At 41.4% G+C, this 21,519-nt stretch overlaps 2 protein-coding genes across 4 annotated transcripts in view; both read right to left on the bottom strand.

The window, feature by feature from the left end:
• Nucleotides 1-21,519, bottom strand: part of LOC146635539 (sialoadhesin-like) — a 35,171-nt gene that overhangs the window by 4,312 nt on the left and 9,340 nt on the right. Inside the window, exon 8 of the mRNA XM_085350169.1 lies at nt 19,368-19,371. Coding sequence (XP_085206295.1) covers nt 19,368-19,371 — 4 coding nt within the window. The remainder of the gene's footprint in view (nt 1-19,367; nt 19,372-21,519) is intronic.
• On the bottom strand, nt 16,300-18,636 carry LOC146635540 (uncharacterized). Of its 3 annotated transcripts, none has more exons than XM_085350589.1 (4): nt 18,422-18,636; nt 17,601-17,718; nt 17,321-17,489; nt 16,300-16,809 (listed from the first exon to the last, which is right to left on the bottom strand). In XM_085350589.1, the coding sequence occupies exons 2-4, from the start codon at nt 17,683-17,685 to the stop codon at nt 16,683-16,685; spliced, it is 381 nt and encodes a 126-aa protein (XP_085206715.1). In that variant the 5' UTR covers nt 17,686-17,718; nt 18,422-18,636; the 3' UTR covers nt 16,300-16,682. The 3 variants fall into 3 exon arrangements, with proteins under 3 accessions (XP_085206715.1, XP_085206716.1, XP_085206714.1); XM_085350590.1 differs by having other exon boundaries at nt 17,601-17,710; XM_085350588.1 differs by lacking the exon at nt 18,422-18,636 and having other exon boundaries at nt 17,601-18,314.

Here is a 21,519-nt window from a genome sequence, read left to right as displayed (position 1 = left end):
TGATGCTGAAACTAACTAAAAGCAGGTTACAGCTGAGTCAGTCAGAATAAGACCAAGCAGTCCCAGCGTGACTGCATTCACAGTTGTAAACTCAACACATTTAAAGTACTCATTGTGTAACTGAGGATACAAGCTCGCTATAAGAGAGGTCGAGACAATTTACGGTTCAAAATATTTAAAGAAATGTTTTACAGACTGCGTTCAGGTGGTTTATCAACATCATTAAAATGACACTTGGACCTTTGTGTGATTTTAGTGTAGCTTCATTGTTTAACTCAGTTTGTTTCTTTGTGTTGTGTCTGTGTGTTTTCTTGCTAATGTGACAAAATGGAGGCAGAGAAAACTTTAACAGAAACTATCTTCTCTTCAACTTTTGCATAAACAGAGCTGGAGCTTAAAATATTTAGAAAGTACTAAACTACAAATGTTCTATATTTCTGTGTATTTTCTTATAGTTGATCAAGAGTCTGTTATCTGTAATATATGAAAATGTAAATATAAAATACCTGACAAAGTGAGAAGACAGATGATTGCAGCTTGTGCTCCTTTCAGTCTCATGGTTGGTGTCCTCCTCTCTTTGCTGTGGCTGCAGACAAGTTCAAACACATCAGCAGGTAAATGATATATACAAGAAATGATTTCTGATGTGTATCTGATGGTGCTGTCCACTATAGTTAGTGTGCACAGTTACTGTAAATGCCTAAAATGTGATCGGACTGCAGAATTTCTGCTTTGTAATCTCACTGTGTTCGAGATACAAACTTCTCAGTTTAACCTGCTGCTTCCTTCCTCTTTCTGACAACTAAAAGTGCTGCAATTTCATCATTTTACTTCTGCATATCCATCCAGTGACAAGAATAAACTGCCAAAGACAAACTGAAGTGGTCCGCACAGCCGAGACAAATATACCACCTCACACACACTATTATTACACATATGTGAAAATAATAAAACCCTATAGGGTACACGTGAAGTTTAGGTTCAATACAGTGCTTTAGGTTCGGCACGCATATGTATCGAACAATACAATTTTTAAAAATATTTTTTATCAACTTTTCTTCTAATGATGCTGTTTGTGTTGAGTGCTCAGTGGATCTGCATGCGACTACTCCGCCTAGGCTGCACTGTCAAGTGCAGATCCACTGAGCGCTACCCGAAATTGAACCTCCCCCACCCTCATTGAGATCTGGTGTTTGGAACTATTTCAGTCTTCATGTGAAGTATGACCCTGAAGGTAAGCGCGTCATGGACTAAAGTAAAACAGTATGTTGGATGTGCCACGCAATGCTCAATTGGTGGGAGCTAGTGCGTTAGCGCAGTTAGCTCGTTAACGTGTTGGCCATTTCTCTGTAATAAACTCTCTTTTCCAAAGATGAGTGATTCCTCAATCAGATATACTTTTTAAAAAAATTATTTTGCTGTTTCAGCAACATTAACTTTAAAAACTGTACTTTTCAGTTAACCCTTGTATGGTGTTCGGGTCTGTGAGACCCGTTTTCAGTTTTTTTCAAAAGAAAAATGAAACAATTAATTATTTTTTCAACCTGAAATTCATTGGCTTTGGCTTATTTTCTGTGAAGAACTTAAATCCGAACTAATTTTCAATGACCTCATACTGTACCTCCCCCCATGCATTTACATTACATACAAGGTGTTCGGGTCCACTGTATGTATATATATATATATATATATATATATATATACACTCAACAAAAATATAAACGCAACACCTTTGTTACTGCTCCCATTCCCCATGGGATGGACGTAGAGACCTAAAATTCATTCCAGATACACAATATAACCATCCCTCCCAAACAGTGGTCACAAATCAGTCCAAATGTGTGGTAGTGGGCACATCTGCTATATTGAGATAATCCATCCCACCTCACAGGTGTGACACATCAGGATGCTGATCTGACATCATGAGTAGTGCACAGGTGTACCTCAGACTGCCCACAACAAAAGGCCACCCTGGAATGTGCAGTTTTGTCTCACAGCAAAATGCCACAGATGCCACAAGCAATGAGGGAGCGTGCAACTGGCATGCTGACAGCAGGAATGTCAACCAGATCTGTCGCCCGTGCATTGAATGTTCATTTCTCAACCATAAGCCGTCTCCACAGGCGTTTCAGAGAATATGGCAGCACATCCAACCGGCCTCACAACCGCAGACCTCGTGTAACCACACCAGCCCAGGACCTCCACATCCACCAGGTTCACCTCCAAGATCGTCTGAGACCAGCCACCCAGACAGCTGCTGGAACAATTGGTTTGCACAACCAAACAATTTCTGCACAAACTGTCAGAAACCGTCTCAGGGACGCTCAACTGCATGCCCGTCGTCCTCATCGGGGTCTTGACCTGACTCCAGCTCGTCGCCGTAACAGACTTGTGTGGGCAAATGCTCACATTCGATGGCGTCTGGCACGTTGGAGAGGTGTGCGCTTCACGGATGAATCATGGTTCACATTGTTCAGGGCAGATGGCAGCTGAGAATGTCCCAGTTCTTGCATGGCCAGCATACTCACCGGACATGTCACCCATTGAGCATGTTCGGGATGTGCTTGACCGGCGTATACGACAGCGTGTACCAGTTCCCACGAATATCCAACAACCTCGCACAGCCATTGAAGTGGAGTGGACCAACATTCCACAGGCCACAATTGACAATCTGATAGACTCCATGCGACGATGTGTTGCACTGCATGAGGCAAATGGTGGTCACACCAGATACTGACCGGTTCTGGGTCCCCAGACCCCCAATAGCGCAAAAAACTGCACATTCCAGGGTGGCCTTTTGTTGTGGGCAGTCTGAGGTACACCTGTGCACTACTCATGATGTCAGATCAGCATCCTGATGTGGCACACCTGTGAGGTGGGATGGATTATCTCAATATAGCAGATGTGCCCACTACCACACATTTGGACTGATTTGTGACCACTGTTTGGGAGGGATGGTTATATTGTGTATCTGGAATGAATTTTAGGTCTCTACGTCCATCCCATGGGGAATGGGAGCAGTAACAAAGGTGTTGCGTTTATATTTTTGTTGAGTGTATGACCGGAGAATGACCGAGCTAAGATCCTGTGGGACTTCCAGATACAGACGGACAAAATGGTGGTGGCTAACCAACCGGACATAGTGGTGGTAGACAAACAGAAGAAGACGGCCGTAGTGATCGATGTAGCGGTTCCCAATGACAGCAATATCAGGAAGAAGGAACACGAGAAGCTGGAGAAATACCAAGGGCTCAGAGAAGAGCTCGAGAGGATGTGGAGGGTGAAGGTAACGGTGGTCCCCGTGGTAATCGGAGCACTAGGTGCGGTGACTCCCAAGCTAGGCGAGTGGCTCCAGCAGATCCCGGGAACAACATCGGAGATCTCTGTCCAGAAGAGCGCAGTCCTGGGAACAGCTAAGATACTGTGCAGGACCCCCAAGCTCCCAGGCCTCTGGTAGAGGACCCGAGCTTGAAGGATAAACCACCCGCAGGGGCGTGCTGGGTGTTTATATATATATAACACACCCAGCAGTGTTGGGACTAACGCGTTATTATAAATATATATATATATATATATATATATATATTTATATTTATTTATCAATACAGCCACGTCAGACAACTATTGCCTGTATTGTTTATCTAGGCCAGTGGGACACAAGACCAACAAACTGCATGACAAAACAAGATAAGACAGAGTTTTTTGTCTTTGTGGCTCACAAGGGAAGCCAGCCCAGGCCTTGACCTGTCCTTAGCCAACTTCAACTAATTCCTTCGCTACAGCACTTTTTATTGTCAGCAAGCAATCATTCATGAATATGCCATTACAAATACATATGACCAATATTCCCTCTAATTTTTTATGTGACTGAGCAAACACACAAACTCCCTGTGTGATCTCTTGGACCACTGTGAGCAACAGCAGACATGTGCGCTGTGGTCACGCCAGCATCGAATCCATCCAAGTTACAAGTTAATTTACAGTATTTACATTTATGTTAGACTACTTTTAATTAACTGCTTTGGCCCACTTACAATGAAAAAAAAATAAAATCTTGTTCATGACCTGTGTAGTATGCTAACATTCTTGGAAGTAAAAATAACTTGAACTCCAATTTTGAAAACATTTTTTTTTTTTTATAAAGCTCTGACTTGTATTTTGAGCAGTGTTGGGACTAACGCGTTATTAAGTAACGCGTTACAGTAAATACGTTATTATTGTGGTAACGAGCACGGTAACTAGTTATTATGCCAAAATCAGGAACGTGTTACTCGTTACTGGGATTTAGATCGTTATTCGTTACTTCGTGTGGTGGCTATCTCGGAGCTTCCACAGATTCAGTAACATTAGCAAGTGGTGGAAGCCAGCAGGTGGATGAGAGAAAGGGGAGGCAAGAGGAGAGACCCGAAGCGGCCGCTGGTCCGTGAGTGTCAGGTGAACTGAACTTCAGGTAAGAAGTTATAACCTGCAGTCCATCTGGGTCAGATATGAACCAAGTTTAGGTGGAGTTTATTTTCGTTATGCTGACTTTTTCGTACTGCGTGCTAGCTAGCATGACGGAGTTTCCATACAGCTGGGTGGGTGCTATGTTACTGATGTTGAACTTTATTTTGTTCCTAAGGTTAATTATTAGAGTTTCCAACCATCCCCTAAAAAATGGAATCGTCTCGTATTCACAGAAAACATGCGTTTTGTATTGAGGTGAAAAGGAACAGTTTGTCCCTGACTTCAGCTACAATGAAAAAGACACAAAGCTGGAGTTATTCTGCGCCTTTAAGCTGTCAGCTGCCTCTTCTTCTCTCATTCTCTCCCCTGCCTCTCCTGTTTCTACTTCAATCATGAAAACTGATCAGTGATCAGCTGATCGGCTCTCTTGTTTGTTTATCGCCCACTTCGCGCCAGAAAGAGGAAACCAGCGGATGTCGCGCTAAACAACAGCAGCACGTTTAAGCTTGATCAGCTGTTGTTAGAATTTATTTAATATTACTTTCTACTATCAGCTGATGTTTGCTGGAGCCACAGCTGTAAACCTGCTGGTCATGATATGGTTTGGATATGTGGTGAGAGGGAAACATGAAGATGAAACCAGGAGATGTCCTTACTGAATCATCAGAGCTGAACAGGTGATGGAGAAACAGGGTTTTTTTTGGTTTTTTTTTTTTTTTTTTTTTTTTGCCTGTCCCGTTTGGCTCTTTTGCCATCAGAATTGTTGTCTAAAGACAAAGAAAGATGCCCAACGGATTTACTTTACCAAATGGACCATCCCAGCCTTGCCGTAATGGTCCATTTGATTCACCTTTTATTGTTTATTTTATTTTCACTTGCTGAATACGGGACAGACTTGACTGGAGGAAAGAAGGGGAGAAAGAAAGAGGGAAAGAGAAACAGCTGAGAAGAGGGACGGGGGAGAAGGGCAAAAACCAAAAACCAACAGAATGGGCAGAAAAGAAAAAAAATGCATATATCAATCACCTGGATCGCCTGCTGAGAAAGAAAAAAGAAAACAAGCAGAAGAGAACAAGAGTAATAGAATAAACAACATCACAATGATATATGGGAATATGACAGTAAATACTAAATATTAAACATTATTGTGCAGCACATAAGATCAACAGAACACAGTGTGCTTTGAGGTAGGAGCCAAAAAGGGTGTAGTTTGTGGGTGTGATCACCCGTGTGTACACCTGTGAGCATGGACGCGCTTGTTTTTTTAAAAGGTTCCTTCATGTAATGATCTGCTAGAGGGTGTGGGGGGGCCACAGCCCCGTCCTCCAGGGCATGAAGCAGGTATGGAGGAGATCAAAACTCCAGACATCCAGAGGCCCCCAGAACACAAGAGACCAAGGAAGACCAACAGAGGGGCAGCCGCGCCACTGTCCCAGAAAGAGCTGAGGAGAGTCCCAGATGAGGGCTCACTCAGCAGCCGCGGAGCAGAAGCCAGGGGGAGTTGCAGTGACGCGCCCGTGAGCTCCGCCGGCAGCCAGCCGCGCCTGAGTGACCGAGCCCCAGGCCGAGAGGCCGGGGGCACCCCACCTCCGAAGTGGCCCGAGCGAGCCCCAGGCTCCAGGCCCCGATAAGCGGCCGCCAAGGAGTGAGCCGGTGTGGAGAAACAGGTTTACCTTTTAGGTGACATGAATGAGTTGAAGGGAAGTTATGACTGTTTCTGAGAGACAAATAACACCAGGATCCTTTTCTATGTAGGTGACAGCTGGTAACTGTGCAGGGGCGGGTCTAGCAAAGTGTTGCCAGGGGTCCATGTCGGGCATTAACAGGGAGAGGTGGGCGCAAGGAAATACTTTTCTTTCTTATTCTCATTTAAAATGTCTAGCTTTTAATAAATAATTATCTGAGTCTTACAACAAACGATTGATAGATTGATACATATATACCATCCAAACAGTGTACATCACTGTCACAACAGTGTTTATTTTCATTCAAAGGCTTTATGATTTTTCCTATATTGGTGGGCCGTTCTCTAGTCAAAAGGCCGATATTTTGTCCCAGTGACGTAGGCTAGAATCATGGCGGCGGTAAATGGCGGTCCAGGTGTGGGATTTCTCTCGTGGAAATATGCACATTATTTTTTTCCTTTCTATTGGTAGGTGGCACAGTGCACTTGTGGCAAGTAAGCAAGCTAGAAGACTGGCAGTCTGGCTGAGTATCCAGTTACAGAAGCAACACACTAACAAGAGCAGTCTGAGTAAAACCAAAGTTACTTTCCCTATTACCTAGTTACTTTGAAAGTAACGAGTAACATGAAGTAACTGAGTTACTTTTCATGGAAGTAACTAGTAACGTAACCAAGTTACTAATTTCAAGTAACTTACCCAACACTGATTATGAGTCTGTGGTCTGGGAAAGAGTCCTGTAACTCCCTGTCTGCAAAATACAGTAAATAAACTGCAAACAACAATTTATTTTGCAGCTGTTTAACTAAAAATGCAGCCAAGGCGTTTTTTAAACAAACATTTTAAACTATTTACAGAACAATCAGCTGTTCTGCATCAAATTTGATTCCACACAAATTATTTGTGCCACTCCAAAAAATAATTTCTGTCCACTCTGAGATAAAGGAGAACAACAGCCTGATACCTGCAGGCCTGACAACAGGAGATGTATCACTGCTGTAACATTCAGCAGTCGCCTTATTGTTCTGACACACAACAAAACTATTGACTACACTACACACTAACTACACAAGATTTGCGCTAAACGTTGCAAATGTCTCACATCTCAAAACACCGCCGTCACTCCTAAAACTTCCTCCTGTATCTTAACAACTAAATGCCATGTTTTGATTGGTCGACATGGTACATTTTTCCAGCAATGGGAAACGGTAGGGGGTGTATTGGTTTTGTCTTTACTCACAGGCGGAGAGTGCGTTTGAGCGTTTTCCTTAAAAAAAAAAAAAAACACAGTTTTCAGCGTTTCTTCCCACAGTAAATATGAACAACAGTAGTATCCAGGAAAACCAAACATTGCATATTTTTTTTATCACAACTCTGGTTTTTCGTGGCCTGTCAACACAATTTAAAAACTGGTGTAAAGTCCACAAGTTTTCCATCAATTGTTCTGTCTGTCCTGCTCACATCTCCAGTGGTTGTACACGTTGTCATTAACGTGGCTTCACTCCACATCAGCCCCTTTGCTAGCTAAAACACCAGTGTCACATATTTACTTTCATTTCAATTCAGGTTAGAATCTGTGCGCAACGCACATTTTTTCTGCGCAGAGACCATGCCAACAGTGCGCTATTGCGCACGCGCGCAGCTTAGAGGGAACATTGCGTGACATTCTTAAGCAACATCAGTGTCTATATTCTGTGTGTGTGTGTGTATATTTCCAGCTATACCATACATAGACATACAACCTTTCCATCCATCCATTTGCTTCCGCTTATCCTTTTCAGGGATGCGGGGGGCGCTGGAGCCTATCCCAGCTGTCATAGGGCGAGAGGCGGGGTACACCCTGGAAAGGTCGCCAGTCTGTCGCAGGGTCACATACGACCTTTCAATTAACTTAAACTGTGTGTATGAGGTATGAAGAAAAGCAGAAGTAAGCGTCTTGCTAAAATATAAAAACATGAACTTGCAGTAGGACATTTAAAGGTGTGAAGTCTTACACTTTAAGATAACGAACAAGACAGTCTGGTTTCTACAGCTAATGGAAACTATAACGTCAAGGCTGCTTCCGCTCATCTCATGGTGCACAAGTGCACACAGACTCTTATCAGACCTAATAAGGATAGGATACGTTATCGGCATACAAATGATTATATATTTCTAAGCATAAATGACAATACAAAAAATATCAATTCCGACATTGCCCACAGTACAAGATACTGAAAAACAAAGACTCACTGAAAGAAAAGAAAAAAAAAGAATAAATGGCTAAAAATAATGGCTGGCTATTTTACAAAGGATATGAATCTTCAAGAAACATCAACCTGCCGTTGCTGTACACGACTTGTTTGCATGGGTGCTTGGTTCAGCTGGTGATTCACCATTTAGCCAATTGGGCCACTTAACAGTTTGACTAAGTTTCTGTTTCTTACAGATATCCAAAACAACACTAAAGAAAAAGAAAAACAGATTCAACAAATGCATGACAAAGGAGAATCATCATGGTTTAATCGCTGTGAAAATGAGAAACTGTAATGGAGACCAGGGGTTCCATTACCTGGTTGGTATTGTTAATAATAAATTGTTGGATTGGGAATTTAAAATAGGGTAATAAAGGAAACACATTAGATCTTTTGGAGTCTTTTATTAGGTTATTTGATATACAATTAAATTGACAGCTTGTAACAGAAAAGAGACAGTGGGACTGGCCATCCTACCTGTGTCGGAGAAGAGCCAAAGTTAGAGCTGTTTGCAGTTAATCATTTATCAATAACCTAAACATATGTGAAATGAGAACTTGTAAAGGTACTCACCTGTCCTAGTTGCTTCTTGCAGGATGTGGAGCAAAAGAGTGAAAGCGGCTCAATCACCTGTTTAAGAGCTCTTGGAGCAGACCAGTGGGCCAGGTTAGGGAGTATGGATAAAGAGGGTTTTAATTTAGATAGAAATGGGTGAAGCTTATGTTATTGGTTTGTTTATAGTATGTGTTGGAAATATGTATATGTTTGTGATGTGCTTTAATGTTATTGTATGTTTGTTTGTGTGGAGGGTTATGTGTTCATTTTGATTAGTTAACCCCCATACTTGGGCTATTCCAGATGCTCACCTGAAAAGGTAGAGTATAAAAGGAAGCCATTTTGTTTAGTTGTAGTTAGTGTTTGTGCTGTTATCATGCTCCTTCTTTAATAAAGTGCCAATCCATGGATGTCTTTTACTCCAGTCTCGCGTCATATTATTGGACAGAACCTATGACCGCCGGCCAAAACTGACAAGTGGTGTCAGGAGTGCTGCCTCTAATGAATGAGGTAAATATGATGACGAGAAGTGGAAAGAAGAATGACAGTAATGAAGTGGCAGAGGATGGTGAAGGTGCTACAGCTGATCCAGTGGCTAAAGCAGGAGCTAAACCTGGCGATAGACTGGATGAACTGACAGCTCTGGTGAAATCATTGATGCAGTCTCAAGCAACAAGAGACCAGAGAATGGACAGAGAATCAGCCCGACAAGAACAAAGATGGAAAAGTATGCAACACCAGTTTCAGCAAATGCAAGTTCAAGTAAAAGAAATGACAGAACAGCAGCAGGAACAAGAGGACAACCAAATCGAGGAGGGAGGTGAACCTGATGAGGGGCCTAGTCTGACTGGTCAGCAGATGTGGTCTCTGCCAAGACAGGAACCATTTCACCAGAGAGATCCCAAGTTGTTGCCACTCACTCCAGATGATGATATTGAGCATTTTCTCACTACTTTTGAGAGAATGGCTCAAGTTTGCCGTTGGCCGAGAGAAGAATGGGCTGTTCGACTCGTACCTCTGCTCACTGGTAAAGCACGTAGTGCTTATGTGCATATGGACATTGCTGATTCGGAAGTCTATGATAAAGTAAAAGATGCCATTCTTGCTAAATACGAAATAACTGCTGACACATACAGAAGAAGGTTTCGAGCCCTGGATATGCACCCAGGTGAAACTCCAAGAGAACTTTATGTGCGATTAAAAGATATGTTTTACAAATGGGCGAAACCTGAAAAATCTACAGTGAAAGACATTTCGGAACTGATGATCTTGGAGCAGTTTCTGAGGATGGTCCACCCAGATCTGGAGGTGTGGATCAGGGAACGTGCCCCCAAATCTGCAGAGGAGGCTTCACAGCTAGCGGAAATCTTCATCTCTGCCAGAACAGGATCGAGAGGAACCACCTTTGGCCGGGACAGCTTCATGACTGGACAAAGTAAGTCTGATGGGGGTGTAAGGAGTGGTGGTATAGGCCAGAGTAGAAGTTATCCTGGAAGCAGACATTTTGTTTCTGGTAAAAGTAACAACACTAAAAAGTCACATTCAGGTTCAAAATCAGATGTTAGATGTTATCACTGTAACCAGATAGGCCACACTCAGTATACCTGCCCAGCAACAACACAAAGTAGGCCATCCCTTTTGTGCTCAGCCCCCAGACCCACATTGCCAGGTCCTGATCATGAAGCAGTAAGAACAACACCTGTACTTGTTAATGGTCAGCGTGAAGAAGCACTCTTAGATACAGGGAGCTTTCAGTCAGTGGTTTTGGCTAGTTTAGTACCAAGAGAGCTATGGAGCGACACAAGGACTAAAATAAGCTGTGTACATGGTGATGAGAAGGATTATCCCATGGCTGAGGTGTATTTGACTGTAGGTGGCCAGACATTTCTTCTGCCAGTGGCTTTAGCACCCAGACTACCATATGCAGTGATATTGGGCTTAGATATACCTACACTGCTAGATTTGGTGTCTAATGAAGTTCTGGGACATTTGCATACAGTTCATGTAGATCAGGACCACAACGTACAGAAGCAAGACATTATTCTGCAGGCACAGCCAGAAAGTGCAATCCCCAGTTTGATCACCACAAGAGCTCAGAGTGCAAATGACCCGTTAAAAGAGCTACCTTTCTATGATGAAGAATTAGAAGTAAGCCCAGCAAAACCAGCTAAATCTCGAGCGCAAAGACGAAGAGAAAAATTTAGGGGTTCATCCAGGTTAGAGGGTGTAGACCAGAGCCCCAACCTCCCTCTGGAACTTGATATCCCACCAGATATCTCTTCACTTCAACGGGCAGATCCATCATTAAAATCCTGGTTTGATAAGGTGTCGGAGGTTGATGGACAGGTGCGAGGGACAGTAGATGTGTTGGCAGATGCAACCTATGTGTTGAGAAATGGTGTCCTTTATGAGTGTAAAGGCAAGACTGAAGCCATAGCATTACCACAGGCACTAAGAAACAAAGTCATGGAACTTGGTCATTCAGTACCTTGGGCAGGCCATCTTGGTTTTCAGAAATCTCTACATAGGATTGCAAGCCGTTTTGTCTGGCCTGGCATGTACACTCAACTACAGCAGTTTTGTAAGTCGTGTCAGATATGTCAGCTCACCCTAAATAAAGGAGTGGCCCGTGCCCATCTTCAGCCATTGCCTGTCATAGATACACCTTTCGAAAGAATAGGAATGGATGTAGTGGGGCCCCTTGAAAGAAGCTCATCAGGTAATCGTTACACCTTGGTCATTTGTGATTATGCCACTCGTTATCCTGAGGCTTTCCCCCTAAGATCAGTGAAAGCGAGACAGGTTGCCAATTGTCTCCTGCAGTTGTTTTCTAGAGTAGGTATAGCTAAAGAGGTCCTGACAGACTGTGGCACAAATTTCCAGTCTAAATTCCTACAGCAGGTATATAGATTACTTGGTATAAAAGGTATTAAAACCACCCCTTACCACCCCCAGTCAGATGGACTAGTAGAGCGTTTTAACCAGACACTAAAGAACATGCTGCGCAAATTTGTAACAGAGACTGGCTCAGACTGGGATCAGTGGCTGCCTTACTTGTTGTTTGCCTATCGCGAAGTGCCACAGGCCTCTACAGGATTTTCACCATTTGAACTGCTTTATGGCCGTCAAGTGAGAGGTCCACTCGACCTGCTGAAAGAACAATGGGAGAATCCAGAGCCTGATGGAGATAATGTAATAGCTTATGTGCTGAAAATGAGAGAGAGAGACTAGAACAAATGACAATACTGGCACAGCAAAACATGAAAGTGGCTCAAAACAAGCAGAAAACCTGGTATGATAAGAAGGCCAGGGAAAGGACATTTCAACCAGGACAGCATGTGTTGCTGTTGCTTCCTACGACAGACAGCAAACTGCTAGCCAGGTGGCAAGGCCCCTACAAAATTACAAAACGTCTTGGCAATGTTAACTATGAGCTGTACATGCCTGACAGGAGGAAGAAACATCAGGTCTTCCATATTAACCTGTTAAAAGAATTCACGCAGCAGCAGCAACCCATCACGCAGCAGCAGCAATTGCCAATGCAGTCCACGCAGCAGGTAAAACAGCATTGTCTTGTTCGGGTAGTCAAGGACGAAGAGGAGGGAGAACAGTTTTTTCCCACAGGCAAATCAGGGCCAAGTTTAGTGTCACTGGCCCATCTTAAGCCCTCCCAGCAGGGAGATTTAAGGGCTCTTCTGGATCCAAATTTGTTCCAGGAAAAACCTGGTTTTACAAAACTGGTACAACACAAAGTCCACTTGAGGGATAATGCTCCACCCCGTAGAAAATTCTATAGGATTCCTGAACGCCTGGTTTCACAGCTGAAGAAAGAAATTGACCTAATGTTGTCACTTGGGATAATTGAAACATCAGTGAGTGAATGGTGCAGCCCAATTGTTCTGGTCCCGAAAAAGGATGGAACATTGAGGTTTTGCATTGACTTGAGATATCTCAACTCTGTCTCAAAGTTTGACCCCTATCCAATGCCTCGTATTGATGAGCTCTTGGAAAGGGTGGGGAGAAGTAAGTTCATTACCACTCTTGACCTAAGCAAGGGCTACTGGCAGGTGGCCCTAGCTCCAGAGGCAAAGGAACTGACGGCTTTCAAAACCCCGTTTGGGCTGTTTCAGTTCAGGGTGATGCCATTTGGTCTCCAAGGGGCACCAGCAACGTTTCAGCGGCTGATGGACCAGGTCTTGAGGGATGTGTCAGACTTTGCTGCAGCATACCTAGATGATGTTGTGATACTTAGTCAGACCTGGGAGCAGCATGTGGCTCACCTGCGACGCGTTTTAAAGCTAATCAAATCTGCTGGTCTTACTATCAATCCTCACAAGTGTAAGATTGCACAGACGCAGGTGGAGTACCTTGGATATGTGGTTGGACATGGACAGGTGAAGCCTCAGGTGGGGAAAATGGAGGCAATCCATGCATATCCAGTTCCTACAACCAAGAAGAAGGTGCGGGCATTTATAGGCTTAGTGGGCTGGTACAGTAAATTCATCCCCCATTTTGCAGAGAGGGCAGCACCTCTCACGGATTTGACAAAAGCGTCGGCGCCGAATAAGGTCAAGTGGACAAAAGACTGTGACAGTGCTTTCATTGACCTTAAGTCAGCCATCACAGGTGATTCTGTTCTACACAGCCCGGATTTCACTCAGCCTTTCACACTGCAGACAGATGCTTCTGGAGTAGGCTTAGGAGCCGTGCTGCTGCAGGAGGTGGAGGGAGTGAGGCGCCCAGTTGTTTTCCTCAGCAGAAAGCTTCAGGACAGAGTCTAGATACTCCACCGTGGAAAAGGAGTGTCTTGCTATGAAGTGGGCAGTGGAGTCACTGAGGTACTATCTTCTAGGCAGACATTTCACCCTGGAGACAGACCACCGTGCCCTTCAGTGGCTGCACAAGATGAAGGAGAACAACATGCGTGTTGCGAGATGGTATTTGTCATTGCAACCCTATGATTTCACAGTGCGGTATCGTCCAGGCAAATCTGTGTTGCAGACTGTCTTTCACGTATGTATGAAGATTGAAGTACAGTAGTCTAAGGAGAAGGGGGGAGGAAATGTAATGGAGACCAGGGGTTCCATTACCTGGTTGGTATTGTTAATAATAAATTGTTGGACTGGGAATTTAAAATAGGGTAATAAAGGAAACACATTAGATCTTTTGGAGTCTTTTATTAGGTTATTTGATATACAATTAAATTGACAGCTTGTAACAGAAAAGAGACAGTGGGACTGGCCATCCTACCTGTGTCAGAGAAGAGCCAAAGTTAGAGCTGTTTGCAGTTAATCATTTATCAATAACCTAAACATATGTGAAATGAGAACTTGTAAAGGTACTCACCTGTCCTAGTTGCTTCTTGCAGGATGTGGAGCAAAAGAGTGAAAGCGGCTCAATCACCTGTTTAAGAGCTCTTGGAGCAGACCAGTGGGCCAGGTTAGGGAGTATGGATAAAGAGGGTTTTAATTTAGATAGAAATGGGTGAAGCTTATGTTATTGGTTTGTTTATAGTATGTGTTGGAAATATGTATATGTTTGTGATGTGCTTTAATGTTATTGTATGTTTGTTTGTGTGGAGGGTTATGTGTTCATTTTGATTAGTTAACCCCCATACTTGGGCTATTCCAGATGCTCACCTGAAAAGGTAGAGTATAAAAGGAAGCCATTTTGTTTAGTTGTAGTTAGTGTTTGTGCTGTTATCATGCTCCTTCTTTAATAAAGTGCCAATCCATGGATGTCTTTTACTCCAGTCTCGCGTCATATTATTGGACAGAACCTATGACCGCCGGCCAAAACTGACAGAAACAAACATGAATATTGCTGGTGCCCCTTTTTGCACACAGCTTAAATACATCATAATAAAGCTTTGAATCAACACTGTTCTAAGATATTTATAACATTCAACATATTTCACAATGTGAGCTTTAACTGAAGTCTAAGAGAAATGATTTTGTGTATAACTACAATATATTTTATTGTAGTGTCTTTGCTTAACAATATCTTCAGCTTTTTTCTTCTTATTGGCAGCTCCCTCTATTATGGTTGAGTATGCCTGCAATTGACTTTTCATTGTGGATTCAGTGTCAATGAAAGTTATCTAAAAGAAGGTTGTTGATAGGTTTGTAGCTTGAACCTATTCGCTGGAACGTTGAAGACAATATAATTACACAGCAAGCAAGACACGAAGTAGGCAAAGTTCTTCATGTTTGTCGTGCACGGGAGAGAACCGGACAAATGCCGTTCCATCGCTTGACCCCAGTTGCTCTCGTCCGCTCCCCCGTAACACTGCTCTTTTATTGAGGTTACATGAATATGCATAGGTTCATTAACATATGACGTCTACATATAAACAAAGAGTACCTTGCCTGTGCGTGTGTGTGTTTGGGGTCAGAGTGTGACCCCTTAAACGACTTCCCTTAACCTGCTGGTCTGGAAAATCCAACAGTTCATCTATATGTAAAAAAGCACTTAGACTAAAACTGACATAGCTACGTTAATCCTACCGTAAAACAATAAAACAAGGTACGACCTCTTCCCATGCTCCCAGGAATGCACACCAAGCCTTTGTAGCCTGCTAAAGATCACACATCCTATCACTACACAATTGATTATACACCTCTAAGCATATATGGTTAAATATTTCTAAGCATAAATTACAATCAATACAAAACCTAACAGTTTTTCAACCACAGAAAATGACCTTCACAAATGAAATTAATCACGAGCTTGTCAACCTTCGCCTGCACTGTAAAAAAAAAAACGTGCTGTTTTTACAGGAAAACCCTGGCAGCTGGGGTTACCAGGGACTTCCTGTAAAAACGCTTTACAGATGCAACTTGTAAATTGATTTACAGTGAATGAATCTCAGATTAAAACTGTTAAATCTACAGGAAAAAGTTAATTTCACACATAGATGTGATATATAAATACACTATTTCCTGTATCTTTTACAAGTAATAAATGCTTTTTGTGGATCCATAAACTGCAAAATTAACAGGGAAATATCGTACAAAGAACTAATTTAAAATGGTAGAACTACGGTGAAACTGTGCATATTAAATGGAGCTGCTCTGTAAATTATACATAAAATCTATGCTGAATATTATATGTTTTAATGTAAAATTTTAACCATAACCCAGCAAATTTCTTACTGCTACGCTTACACCCAAACATGCAAAAATACACATGAGAAAACACAAGAGAGGAAAATATCACTTTTGGGAAATTTATTTTGCAGCCACATTAGCAAAATGACAGCAAATGGATCCATTTTTCCAACTAACACAATATGCAAGGCACACAGCAACTACACAATTCAATCAAAATATAGGCTATAAAAGCTGTGGAACATTCCTGCAAAGCAAGAACCATGTTCATGAAACAAGCATTTGTTAGACCCTCCACCAGAAAAAGTTAAATAACCTGTTAAGACTTTAAAACAAAAAACACATATTGTGCCAAAAATGATCATAATCACCGTGCAACGCAACACGCACCCTGCTGTCACCACAACCATGGCCCTGGTCAGAAAACATCAGCAAAACCACGTGGTGAAACAAACCTACACATGTGGTCTAGAAACACTGCAGTAGCAGCATGTTGTTTTTTTTCTTTTCTTATGTAAATAAAGAACATTCCTACAAAGAAAGAACATCTTCATGAATTGGCTTCATGCATTCGACCAGTAAAAGGTTCCAGTACACATTGTGGAACAAAATTAACAAAGTAAAACTAACAGTCCACAGAGAGTCAAGATTTAGGCTTAGCGCCACTCGTGGTCGGCGAGATCCTGAATCAGGGTGAGGACTCGAGGGTTCACACTGAGACGACGCTTTGAGTTTTTGTTCTCTACTTTGGTTCCTTTTTCTGGGTTTATGGAGAAGAAACACCTGTAGAATAACAATCATATAAAAGTTTATTAAGCATTTTTATAATTGATCAGTTAAAATACACATACAAAGTAAGTAAAAATTAAGTATATACATATATATACAGTCATGGCCATGACCACGTTCAAGACAAAGTATAACCAAAATGCTGTGGGGAAGTGAACAATGCATGGTCAAAAGTATTGGCACCCTTCACGAGTGTCTTCTGCAGTGATATGTCACACTTTAGCATTGTTAAAATCCAAAGCAAAGGTTATAGGTAGTCAGACGTCAGTTGACGCTTGGTCTAGCCCTGAGTCTCGGCCAGGCTTGGACCCGGATTCAGACTGTTAATGTATTTAAAAAAACCAAACAAACAAAAACAACAACAACAAAAAACAGAAAAAACAACTGAAACCGGCTCCAAAGCCGACCGAGACTCAGAGCCAGACCTGGACTCGAACCACATCAAAGCCAGACTCCAGATCCCAGAGTCTCAGTTATAAGAAATAACAAAGCCATATTTGTTCACCTCTGAAGAAACTCTAAAGTGGAAGCCAGCTCAGATGGATAATGGATGTTGAAATTGTAGTAGCTCCCGAACATGAGGCACAGTGCAGAAATGAAGGAGGATATGTTTGTGCTGACGAGGTGCCGATCAACACTCAGCATGTATCTTCTTGAGGAATAGCAGGACTGTCCTGTGAAGAAATTATTTAACAGGTTATATCAATAAACACGGCAGTCACATGACATTCTATAAAAAATGCACTTAAAAAAAAAAAAGAGAGAGAGATATGAAACAGACTTACCACACATGATAATAGTGGGTGTCAGAGGCACTTGCTCCAGTTGTACCTCATCTGCCAGACATGTATCTTCAACACAGAGAAGCATGGACTCCTCCTTCTCTTCAAAGTAGCTGAGTAGCTGTTTAAGGTAAAAGAGACACATGTTTCTGAGATAAGAATGACTATCCTTCTCTGGCATATCACTGGCTGAACTAGCAGATGCCATGGTTTCATGTGTGTTTTCTGAATATTCTGTACTGTCATTTGGGGGCTGAGGACGAGATTCCTTGTACATGTCATCAATACCATCTGGGGAACAAGCTTTATGCTTCCTACACATGTGAGAAGTAAATGATGACTTTTTTGTAAACATATGCTTACAACCACTTACTGGACATGACACAGACCTGCCCCCTGCAATATGATCATTTAAGTGAGACACTAGCTCTTTCACTGTTTGAAAATGGCGGGCACATAATGAAACTGCACATTTTAAATCTGCAACAAGAGCTTTAGGAGTAGCTTGAAGTGCAGGTGCATTGTGCACACGATAAAAATGCCCCTTGAAAGCAGAGTACGTGGTGAATGTTTGGCTGCAATTGGCGCCAACACATTTAAAAATACAACAAGGCTCATTCTTATGCACTCTGCAATGTAGTACATAGCCTCTTAATGTGACCAATACCTTTTTACAAAAGACGCAGATGATCATTTTTAGTATTTCTAAAGTTTGCCTGTGCTTTTCAGCTGAACTAGCATGCTAGCGCTAGGTTATGAGCCTTGGTCTAAATATCAACTGGTGCTTTTATCTCGAAAAAACGTCGCCAAGATATTGAACTTACCGTGCAGACTTTCTGACGAACAAACACAGATCCTCAAAAAACACTTGAAATCGTATGTTTGTAATTTGTCCTAACAACGTAGTTGCTGAAAGTTCGATGTTTTCTTCTCCCGTCTTCTCTCTCGTGCTGGCTCGTTAGCTATAGTCGTGAACTAGGCGCTCTTCTCCTCCCGCCCTCACGTCATTATCCAATCAGAGACGAGCTTCAGATGCACATTCAAAATTAGGCGCGCTCAGTGCAACTGTGAGTGGCCTGAAGTAGCTTACAGCTCTGTGGAGATGAGGCACCATAGAGATCCTATGGGAGGCACTGTAAGTTTGTTTAGCCTTTAATAATGAGACATTGCTGACCTAACCCAAAAAAGTATTCTAGTCTAAGTATCACATTGCAATTAAAAGAAACATAAAGAATACAAGCATTATGACAGAAGCATTACTTAGTCGTTAAATAATAATTTCTTATTGGTTACCCTACAATAGGCTGCAAATGATTTAAGAAAAAAACATGATGTAAACAATTTTAATTGTATATTTTTATATAGCCTATAAATGGAGAGGCAACCTCTCAGGTTCACAATGACATCTTCTGTGAAAACATTTTTATTAGTCCAATCCATGACTTTGCATCATTTCATGAATCATGTTAAAAGTAGGCCCAGTACATCCATGCAGTTGTAAAGTGACTTACATATACGTCATGTGTTTTTAAGAAAAACTGACTAAAACTGTGATTTTTACAGTATTTGCATGTCAAATTAACATGATTGTTTGGTTATGAGTATTACGGTGTTTCACTGTTTTTATTCACAGTATTTGTAGTTTTAACCAATAAATTTGATTATAATCACACATTCATGTTGTAAATATAACAGGAACATTCTGTTTAAAGGTTTACAATAATTCACTGTGATCGAAACAGGAAAGTTGTGTTTTGGGGTTTACTATACATTTCTGTAGGGGTTTTACATGGTTTTTATGTCAATTTCACTGCCCTTTTTTACAGTGTGTAGTACTTGTATGTTTGCACCCACTGTGATCACATCACTGATTTTTGTTTTCTTCCTACTCAGATTTTATGTTTTTTGTCTGAATTTAGATTAATTGTGCTAATAGAGTATGTCAAAATGAAAAAACAATCCCTTTAAATTCAGACACGTGATGTATTGCTGTAACTCAAAAGCTGGGTCCAAGACCCAGAGCCCTGACACCGTGAAGGTGAGTAAATGGACTCTTGTCCTGAATCACTGCTTGTGAGTGTGTCGGCTCCTTGTCACAGTGTACTACATAAAGGTAGACTCTAGCTAAATTGTTTGGTGCTGGTAAAGATCATTATGAGGTCAAGCTCATCATTATTTTTATCCTTGCATATGCATCCAATGACCGCTCTAATGTAAGTCACATATAGCATGCTGTGTCAGGTCTTGGGATTGTGCTTGTAAATCTATCCAGCTGCTGATAACTGGCAGAGTTTATAATCTTGGCATTTATTTTCACATCAAATCTAGCGATGTCTGAATTCATGAAGCAGTTATTTTTGCTTTATGGTGTGTTCTACTTTTGTAATAATGTGTTGCAATGACAAGCATCAACCTCTGAAAGAGAAGTACATGAAACGTCTATTCTGAAAAAATAAAGAGTTTATTTCAATTTGAAAAACTTGTTGCATAATGATGACCTCTGTAGCATTCACAGGGAACTGATCTTCAATATACAGAGCTGTTGTAGCTGCAGGTTTTTCTCTTTTGTTAACAAAAAACAAGCCGCAAGTGCTGTAAAATATTTTCTTCTAGATCAGCATCTTTTTGTTGTGAGAGCAGTTTTTACTGCATCTTTAACTTTTACAAACAAACGAATCTAAAAATACACCTTGGATAAGAACTTCTGTACTACACATAATCTGAACAGGTAACAGAAGGCCAAGAATAAGCTGTAAGTATAGTCTAACGTTCTGCTGCTGACAAATAAACTTTACATAACTGGAGCTAAAAGTAAAAATATAATTCTGTATGCATCAGCATCACTCTCCACTGTGCTGTTTTTTACTTTCTGTTTCCATCAGCTGAGTCCTGTTTATGGTTTGACTGCATCTGTACAAAGTAACAGAGTTTCTGATTAGATCTTCTCAAAAATTAGATGGTGAACTTTTGCTTGAAGGTTGGCCTGATGTTTCCATCCAGCAAACTCAAAACAGATTGTCATGGATACAATCAGATTTCTTTATAAAATGTGGTCAAATGTTTTTACAGAAATTAACTTTTCTACTAAAAATCCATTTGTAATAAACTACTAAAATATTTACAATAGCATGGATAATGATAGTATATTAAACAAAGTAAGAGATTAGACAAGATGTTTCAACAACATCCATTCAATTCTGACACTGTCTCTATCTCACTCTCACCTCCATTGTCTCCATAATTGTGTGGATGCTTTAAGCATCCACACTATTGAGTTCCTCTTGGGACTTCCGCACACTTTTTGGCACTTAACTACTTCCACAATTTTCAGCCGATTTTCACCGTTCAAATTTTAAAATATTCTGCTATTTCTGCTAATTCCTGCTATGTCTTTTGGTATTTTTCACTATTATACTTTTTAAAATATTAAGCTTAATTTGTCCCATTGAAATGAATGGGAAACTTCTGCAATTCTGCTAAAATTTGCTTGTTTCTGAAACTTAACTACTTCCTCATATTTTCACGTAGAACAACCATTCAAACTTTAAAATGTTCTCAAATTATTGGGCTATTCAGGTATGATTCAGCTTTTTCAAATCTTTTACCGTTTTACCTTTATGCCTCTTAAAGTTTTCAGTTGCAAAATTGTGATTTTTCACAAAATACATGCGTTGTTATGGTTGCTATGCACTTGGCTTCCAGTGTGCCACTGAAGGTTTTGCAGTCTTCTCTTCATGTCCGAACAACTTCTTGCTACTTGCTCAATCTTCACTCAACTTCCACAAATTATACATCAAAACGTAGGTATTTTTGCTGGGTTTCCGAAAATGTCACTATCATTGTTGTGGGATTTATAGAATTTTGGCAAATCTCCTCAGACCAACACAAAGTCGCAAAACTCTCCATTGAAAGTCAATGGAGA

This window comes from Diplotaxodon limnothrissa, linkage group LG3 (assembly GCF_057381915.1).
Source record: "Diplotaxodon limnothrissa isolate DT_005_m linkage group LG3, D_limnothrissa_male_GT1.1, whole genome shotgun sequence".
Taxonomy (NCBI): Eukaryota; Metazoa; Chordata; class Actinopteri; order Cichliformes; family Cichlidae; genus Diplotaxodon; species Diplotaxodon limnothrissa.
Note: the sequence above shows the minus strand (reverse complement) of the source record. Positions and strands in the feature narration are given on the sequence as shown.

What these genes read in the sequence shown, in the direction of transcription:
- LOC146635540 (XM_085350588.1), bottom strand. Translation starts at nt 18,291, where the DNA reads ATGATCATCTGCGTCTTTTGTAAAAAGGTATTGGTCACATTAAGAGGC. An exon ending in ACCCACTATTATCATGTGTG is followed by an intron (nt 17,490 to 17,600) that starts GTAAGTCTGTTT and finishes ATTTCTTCACAG; the next exon opens with GACAGTCCTGCTATTCCTCA. An exon ending in ACTTTAGAGTTTCTTCAGAG is followed by an intron (nt 16,810 to 17,320) that starts GTGAACAAATAT and finishes GTTATTCTACAG; the next exon opens with GTGTTTCTTCTCCATAAACC.